General features: G+C 40.9%; 3 protein-coding genes across 5 annotated transcripts in view; 1 reads left to right on the top strand and 2 right to left on the bottom strand.

Moving 5' to 3' along the window:
* The window catches only part of LOC104703192 (alpha,alpha-trehalose-phosphate synthase [UDP-forming] 1-like), a 15,417-nt gene extending 11,383 nt beyond the window's left edge, over nucleotides 1–4,034 (top strand). For all 3 annotated transcript variants that reach the window (XM_010419158.2, XM_010419160.2, XM_010419159.2), the window contains 15 exons: nucleotides 1–145; nucleotides 276–390; nucleotides 517–618; nucleotides 768–918; nucleotides 1,111–1,199; nucleotides 1,501–1,549; nucleotides 1,665–1,765; nucleotides 1,874–2,061; nucleotides 2,157–2,274; nucleotides 2,419–2,595; nucleotides 2,689–2,811; nucleotides 2,906–2,993; nucleotides 3,076–3,206; nucleotides 3,295–3,393; nucleotides 3,500–4,034. In XM_010419158.2, the coding sequence (XP_010417460.1) occupies nucleotides 1–145; nucleotides 276–390; nucleotides 517–618; nucleotides 768–918; nucleotides 1,111–1,199; nucleotides 1,501–1,549; nucleotides 1,665–1,765; nucleotides 1,874–2,061; nucleotides 2,157–2,274; nucleotides 2,419–2,595; nucleotides 2,689–2,811; nucleotides 2,906–2,993; nucleotides 3,076–3,206; nucleotides 3,295–3,393; nucleotides 3,500–3,934 (2,111 nt within the window). In that variant the 3' untranslated portion in view covers nucleotides 3,935–4,034. The remainder of the gene's footprint in view (nucleotides 146–275; nucleotides 391–516; nucleotides 619–767; nucleotides 919–1,110; nucleotides 1,200–1,500; nucleotides 1,550–1,664; nucleotides 1,766–1,873; nucleotides 2,062–2,156; nucleotides 2,275–2,418; nucleotides 2,596–2,688; nucleotides 2,812–2,905; nucleotides 2,994–3,075; nucleotides 3,207–3,294; nucleotides 3,394–3,499) is intronic.
* LOC104703191 (trifunctional UDP-glucose 4,6-dehydratase/UDP-4-keto-6-deoxy-D-glucose 3,5-epimerase/UDP-4-keto-L-rhamnose-reductase RHM1) overlaps nucleotides 4,061–7,869 on the bottom strand; it is a 10,358-nt gene continuing 6,549 nt past the window's right edge. The window contains exons 4-5 of the mRNA XM_010419154.2: nucleotides 4,792–5,664; nucleotides 4,061–4,711 (exon numbers count right to left, since the gene is read on the bottom strand). Coding sequence (XP_010417456.1) covers nucleotides 4,268–4,711; nucleotides 4,792–5,664 — 1,317 coding nt within the window. The 3' untranslated portion in view covers nucleotides 4,061–4,267. The remainder of the gene's footprint in view (nucleotides 4,712–4,791; nucleotides 5,665–7,869) is intronic.
* Nucleotides 6,068–7,869, bottom strand: part of LOC104704108 — a 2,669-nt gene continuing 867 nt past the window's right edge. Inside the window, exons 3-6 of the mRNA XM_019226945.1 lie at nucleotides 7,588–7,863; nucleotides 6,705–7,462; nucleotides 6,516–6,616; nucleotides 6,068–6,236 (exon numbers count right to left, since the gene is read on the bottom strand). Coding sequence (XP_019082490.1) covers nucleotides 6,526–6,616; nucleotides 6,705–7,462; nucleotides 7,588–7,863 — 1,125 coding nt within the window. The 3' untranslated portion in view covers nucleotides 6,068–6,236; nucleotides 6,516–6,525. The remainder of the gene's footprint in view (nucleotides 6,237–6,515; nucleotides 6,617–6,704; nucleotides 7,463–7,587; nucleotides 7,864–7,869) is intronic.

Genomic DNA, 7,869 nt, shown 5'->3' with positions numbered 1-7,869 from the left:
TCCTTCCTAAATGCCTTAAGGAATACAACAGTAAGATGAAAGTTGGATGGTTTCTCCATACACCATTCCCTTCTTCTGAGATACACAGGACACTTCCATCACGATCAGAGCTCCTTCGCTCAGTTCTTGCTGCTGATTTAGTTGGGTAAAATCTCAGTTTTGCTTCTATTTATTTTCAAGCACAACTGTGACAGGTTCAAATTCTATGTGTTATCGTTTCAACCAACCTTAGGTAACACAGCAGACTTACAGAACTCATATGGTTTACTTTTCAGCTTCCATACATATGACTATGCAAGACACTTTGTAAGTGCGTGCACTCGTATTCTTGGACTTGAAGGAACACCTGAGGGAGTTGAGGATCAAGGAAGGCTCACTCGAGTTGCTGCTGTATGAACATCTCATCACTTCAACCCTCACATATTATTCACACACAGTGACAAAACAACTCATAATACCAGTGTTGTGTTTTGAAAGCCTTGTAACATTATATTCTGTGTTTGCTTTGGATTTCAGTTTCCAATTGGCATAGACTCTGAGCGGTTTATACGAGCACTTGAGGTCACTGAAGTCATACAACACATGAAGGAACTGAAAGAAAGATTTGCTGGCAGAAAGGTACAGATTTTTCTATCTTTGATATCTTAAAGGTCTACAAAAGAGCCAGTTACCATGGGAAACCTCGCTGATCTATTCTAAAGCAAGTCAATGAAAGTATCACTTCGAATTAGTTATCCTTACTCTTCATAATGTTTTGTTCTTGATAGGTGATGTTAGGTGTTGATCGCCTTGATATGATCAAAGGGATTCCACAAAAGATTCTGGCATTTGAAAAATTTCTCGAGGAAAATGCAAGCTGGCGTGATAAAGTGGTGTTATTGCAAATTGCGGTGCCAACAAGAACAGACGTCCCTGAATGTAGGGTTTCTTACTTTTTGAGTTTATTTATAGCTTCTCTGATGTATATAGTTGCATACAAGGAATCATGTCACCAAAACTTCGGTAGGCTGTGGTAGTTGAACTAGGAACCTAATCTCTTTAAACCACAGAAATTTGAAACCATTATTAGCTAATGGATTATCTTCTGAATGTATATTTCTTCTCTTACAGATCAAAAACTCACAAGCCAAGTTCATGAAATTGTGGGACGCATTAATGGTCGTTTTGGGACACTGACTGCTGTTCCAATACATCACCTGGTCTGTTTTCTCCTGGTCTATGCTTCTTCAGCTAGTTTTGGATATTATGATTTCTCACTAGCTGTAGTTCCTTTTTCGTTTCATAAAAGATGATCTTGCGTTTCTACAATTGAATTTTAGACCTCTGCAGCCCTCAGCATTTTTGTGACTTGCATCCTTCTTATGTTAGGAATCGAAAATTGAATTAGCAATACATTCTTGCTGGTACCATGGATAGAGAACATATTATATATACCTGGATCTTATAGTTTGAAATTGCAACTCTGACTCTGATAAAATCCTCATTCCCTGTCACTGTCAGGATCGTTCTCTGGACTTTCATGCCTTATGTGCACTTTATGCTGTCACAGGTAAATTGTCTGGATACCTATGACGTGGTTACTTACCAAGTCTCAGGAATGTCATTTCCAGTTCAAGAGTGTTCCTTTCTGCCATCTGATATGTTTCTTTGATTTCTTTCTTCAGATGTTGCACTTGTCACATCTTTGAGAGATGGAATGAACCTTGTCAGTTACGAATTTGTTGCTTGCCAAGAGGCCAAAAAGGGAGTCCTCATTCTTAGTGAAGTAATAACTCCTACTTTGCATCTTGATATAGTTCTAATTTTAAAGTAATAAAATTCAGTCAGAGGTATGTGTTTCCATGTGTGGTTTTAAGTTGCATTTGTTTTACAGTTTGCAGGTGCTGCACAGTCTCTGGGTGCTGGAGCTATTCTTGTGAATCCTTGGAACATAACAGAAGTTGCTGCCTCCATTGGACAGGCTCTAAATATGACAGCTGAAGAAAGAGAGAAAAGACATCGGCATAATTTTCATCATGTCAAAACCCACACTGCTCAAGAGTGGGCTGAAACTTTCGTGAGGTATATATGCAAATCAATGAAGACATTACTATTCCATTTTACCAGCTTTTAATGTGTTCAAGCTATTAAAAATGCAACTCTTAACAAATCTACAGTGAACTAAATGACACCGTAATTGAGGCACAACTACGAATTAGTAAAGTCCCACCTGAGCTTCCACAGCATGATGCAATTCAACGGTATTCAAAGTCCAACAACAGGCTACTGATCCTTGTAAGTGGTTGTTGTCAACTTGTTTAGACATAAAAAAAAAGAGTTGTGAAGTACTTCATAGTTCTGTTTCTCATAGTCATCCCTTGGGAGATGCCTTTAACCTTGCTTCTGCTCACTATGTCTTGTGGCTGTAAATACATTCAGGGTTTCAATGCAACATTGACCGAACCAGTGGATAATCAAGGAAGAAGAGGCGATCAAATAAAGGAGATGGATCTTAATCTACACCCTGAGCTAAAAGGACCTTTAAAGGCATTATGCAGTGATCCAAGTACAACCATAGTTGTCCTGAGTGGAAGCAGCAGAAGCGTTTTGGATAAAGTACTTAATCTTATTTCTTTCTGTCAGTTTCCTTCTAATCTTTTCTTGTTATAGTAATTTCCCTGACTGGTCACTTAATATACTTAAAATCAGAACTTCGGAGAGTATGATATGTGGTTGGCCGCAGAAAATGGGATGTTCCTAAGGCTTACTAATGGAGAGTGGATGACTACAATGCCAGAACATTTGAACATGGAATGGGTTGATAGCGTTAAGGTAAAGTAGATTGATGGTTCACAAAAAACAGCATCTCAAACTTGGTAACTCTCTTTATGTCCCCTTGCTGAATTCTTGTTTTGCCTATTTGTAGCATGTTTTTAAGTACTTCACTGAGAGAACTCCTAGGTCACACTTTGAAACACGCGATACTTCACTTATATGGAACTACAAATATGCAGGTACTTACTTCTCTATTTTTACCTGATCTGATTTGCCTTTCAGTCACCCCTGATTCACTTATTATCTCATTCTTCCCTGTAGATATCGAATTTGGGAGACTTCAAGCAAGAGATTTGTTACAACACTTATGGACAGGTCCAATCTCTAATGCATCAGTTGATGTTGTCCAAGGAAGCCGCTCTGTAGAAGTCCGTGCGGTTGGTGTGACAAAGGTAAAAGCAAAATATCCATCAATAGCCTTTTCCTGTCTATTCTGTATCGCCTTAGATTCTCACATTTCAGAAATCGATCATTTCTCAGGGAGCCGCAATAGACCGCATTCTAGGAGAGATAGTGCATAGCAAGTCGATGACCACACCCATTGATTACGTCTTGTGCATTGGTCATTTCTTGGGGAAGGTGATTAAAGCTTTTCTTGTAATATATACCATATCCAGGTTCTAGACTCTCTGAGGGATCTTCTTGATACAAATGTCTCTTTGACACTATGTTTAATAACAAACAGGACGAAGATGTTTACACCTTCTTCGAACCAGAACTTCCATCCGACATACCAGCCATTGCACGAGTCAGACCATCATCTGATAGTGGAAGTAAGTCATCATCAGGAGACCGAAGACCGCCGTCAAAGTCGACACATAACAACAAAAGTGGACCAAAATCTTCATCATCCTCTAACTCTAACAACAACAACAACAAGTCCTCACAGAGATCTCTTCAGACAACAGAAAGAAAAAGCGGATCCAACCATAGCTTAGGAAACTCAAGACGGCCTTCACCAGAGAAGATCTCATGGAATGTTCTTGACCTCAAAGGAGAGAATTACTTCTCTTGCGCTGTGGGTCGTACTCGCACCAATGCCAGATATCTCCTTGGTTCACCTGACGACGTTGTTTGCTTCCTTGAGAAGCTCGCCGACACGACGACATCCTCACCTTAATATCCCGAGACGGTGTCAAGTGAGTTCATCATGTAACCCAATAAAAATTATTGTTTTGTAACAAAAAGCAGCCATTACCAGACTCTTTTGAGTGGTTTGATTCTAATATAATAAGAGTAGAGCAACTTGTGACAAAATAAAGAGAAACTTATGACAAAAATGAGAACAAAGAACACAATAGAGAAATATTACAACAAGCTCTTATTACATAAGCAAATCTAGTGAAGGAAGTGGAAGGATAAGGTAATTAAACAATAACACAAAGAGAACAAATATAATAGAAACTGATATTAGAGGTGATTAATCTAATGACGAATCACAATCCTTGACTCTTCAGGTTTTCTTGTTTGGCTCGAATGCATACTTAATCAGAGACTCCTTAATAGAGAGTAGCTCAGGGAACTCTTTCTTGAGCTTAGAAGCGTCCATCTCGTTGTTGCTTCTTGGAGCCACGATAACTTTAGCTTGCTCCTCTAGTGTGAAGTTTGCCCATTTGAATTCAGGGTTGATGTAGTCTCTGTACATCTCTAGGATCTCGTTGTGACTCACCACACCTGGGTTTGTGAAGTTCCAGATTCCTCTCAAGTTTCTTTTAGCCATCTCAATGGAGATTGGTAAAAGCTCGTCCAACACAGTCATGCTGTTTGGGATGTTCACTACTTTGTTGTACCTGGAGATCTTGGTGATGAAGTTCCGCGGGTTGTTAAGATCTGAGGATATCGGCATCCTTACTCTCAAAGTGCAAACGTTGTCAAACTCCTTTAGCAGTTCCTCAACCTGTAGACACATTCATAACAAAATTAGCATACATAGGAAGGCAAGACGTCAGAGATAAGAGTGTTGAATCTTTGAGTTACCATGGCTTTGGTTTTTGAGTAGAAAGAACCAGTGAAGTTGGGTGTGTCTTCCTCTTTGAAGCCAATTCCTGAACCTTCCGGATGCTTGTCATCATATTCGAATATACAACCAGTAGCGAAGTTCATCATGAGGAGTCCGTGCTCTCTGCAGACATCAGCTAGAGTCAACGTGCCAGCGACATTGGCACGGATAGTCTCGGTCTTGTGAGACTCACACCAGTCAACATTGGGTCTCCCAGTCACACCAGCGGAATTGAAAACATGGGTTGGCTTAACGGTCAGAATATCCTGCAAAAGGGATGATCGATCCTCCAACCGTCCTTTCCCATACTCGTAAGCAATTCCTTGCTTCTCACATATCTTTCCAAGCAGACCACCAATCCACCCGGTCCTTCCATATATCAAGAACTTGAGGGAAGGCTTTTGCGGTGTGCCGCTGCTGCTCCTTGGGCTTGGAACCACCACCATATGGGTTTGACTTGGCTTTTCAGATAAAGTAGCTGCCAAAGAATTGTCCTCGGAGCCATCAAAGTGTCTCCCACCAGGCATCATCAGCATCCTTGGATGAGGAAGCAACGCTCCAGAAACATCTCCCCACCATTCCGGGTTCTGTGTGTACCAATCCATAGTTTTCTTCAATCCTTCCTCCCACGTGGTCCTCTCAGACCATCCCAGCTTTTTGAGCTTCTCATCGTCAAGGAAGTACCTCTGGTCGTTGAAAGGTCTGTTGTCGACATACTTGATGTTAGCCTCAGGGTCCATGTTGAAGAGTTTGCAGATATCAGTGGCAACATCATTCACTCTCCTCTCCTTCTTGGTCCCGATATTGTAAACATGGCCAACTTCTCCCTTGTGAAGAACAACTTCAAAAGCCTAACTGGTGGAAGAAGTGGAGAATTTCAACATCAGAAAATCCAACTTATGTAGAGGAGGAGATGGAAACGACGCGACCAATGCGGTTTTCCTCTGGCTCTGAAGCTGCAAGCAGAACTGAACAACCTCCGTTTCAGTATCTCAGCCACGTTAGGACATACCCAATGTTCATATTTGGTGGGTCTGTAGGATCGCGTGTGGCAACTGTCGCTTTCCTGTAACTCATTTTCAATCTTATAGACTCAACTGTGTGATGATAATCTTCTATAATTCGTATTCGTAACTTTTCCTACGAAATGATATTGCTCTTAAATGATGGTCAAGTGCAATACTGCGGCTGAGTCTCTTTTAATTACTCAATATAAACTAATTCAATTCAATAATTAGTAAGCAAAGCATAAAGTAATTCACTTCAAACTTTTGAGCTTCATTACATAAACTTATTAATATATCCATTAAATAAAAACATTAAACACAATAACTTGAGAATCCAAACAAGAGTATTTTCCAGAGTACTTAGGGCTAGACTGATGAGCTTCCTCCGAGTGAGTCTGACATCCAGGAGATGCATTCTCCTGCAGTTGATTAGAAGATTCAGCACAAGGTTCGAGAGTTCATGAATATGCATCACATACTTGTTCGGTTTTTCATTTAGCGTCTAAAGACTACATAAGCTCAAACTGTTATGTTTTCATTTCCTCTAAACTCATAGAGTGTTCGTACAAAATTCATAGTGGGCTCTCAGACAAACGGTAGCATATCATCACTAATATCTTCAACATCATCAAAACAAGTCATCTTTGTCTTATAAGTTATATAAGAAACTATTTGGAATGATCTATATAGTCAAACCTTGGATGTTTATTTCCCTGAGCGCGAGCATCCACATGTCAGTTTCTTCTTCTTTTTACACGCAGCCCCACATGTGTAACAGAACTCGTGTGCGCAGTGTCTGCCATGAACAAAAGACAGATAGTTAGAGTCAGATTTGAACAGATAAAATATATATAAAACCAGGCTCAGTAAAAAATGTCCGATACCTGCAAGTCATTTGTTTGCACCCGCCACCATGTTCAATGATAATCCCACACTTGGGACACTTTTTCAATCCCTCTGTCTTCACAAAAGACTCAAAAAGCGCCGCGTCAGATTTCACGTAAGACTCCGACTTCTTGAACTCATCGCAGGTCATCTTGTTGTGCCATGGAACATGGCATTTTTTGCAGAAAGACAAGCCGCACTCCGTGCACTTGCGTGCTTCTGACTGCCGAGGATTTTTATTGCGTACATGCTTAATGAGGTCGAGGTCCGACATCAGAAAGGAACAAGAAGGGTTGGGACAGTAGACTCTGTCTTTAACGGGGATGGCCTTCGCCTTTTTGCGCTGGATCATAAGAGTAATAGCATCAGCATCAGCAAAACCTCTACAATCCTCTGGCACAAGATCATTCTCGCAATCTGGGTAAGGGCAGATTGCTGTGTTGTTCCCTCGTAGAAGTTGTTCGGATGAGAAAGGCTTCCTCATGCACGTAACGCAGATGCGGTGGAAGCAGCCGCGCACCTCAAACTTATCATTAGGTGAAACGTAAGAGTAGCAGACCGGACAAGTCTCATACTCGGTGTCGCCCTCACACCATCTAGTTTGGGAAGCTATAGCATCTTTTGCTAGCTTAAAGACAGAATTGATGTCTCTGCTTACAGCAAGTGCCTGACAAGACTTGAATCTTGTCTGAAGAAGAAGCACTTGCTCCAAAAGTTTTGATATAATGGACTCGTTCGGTGTAGCTTTACGAGTAACCTGTAAAAACAAAACGAAAGAAAAAAAACATGAGTGAGTGAGAGGCGTGAATAACAACAACACACGTACGTACGTACATGAGGATATAATTGGATTCAGGGTAAAAGAAGAAGAGAGAAACTTACGTAGCCCAAGATATTGGAGTCGTCACAGAAGAATTGGATACTTTCCACACTGAGTTGCAAGGCCCATTTCAAGCCGTGAATGAGGGCAGCCAGTTCCGCAGCTTCTGGGTGTGCCAGCTTTTGGGTTATCAGAGCTTTATTAATCTCCAGTTTCGTGTCATCGTTAGAGTTACAGAGGGACAAACCTAAACCAACGACCAGCATTGTATCATCCTTAATAAGCTCTTCACTCACCAAACCCTTGGAGTGTAACCGATAGGTATGAATTGCGGTTAAGGAGGA

The sequence above is a fragment of the Camelina sativa genome, chromosome 7, assembly GCF_000633955.1.
Source record: "Camelina sativa cultivar DH55 chromosome 7, Cs, whole genome shotgun sequence".
In the NCBI taxonomy this organism is placed as follows: domain Eukaryota; kingdom Viridiplantae; phylum Streptophyta; class Magnoliopsida; order Brassicales; family Brassicaceae; genus Camelina; species Camelina sativa.
Note: the sequence above shows the minus strand (reverse complement) of the source record. Positions and strands in the feature narration are given on the sequence as shown.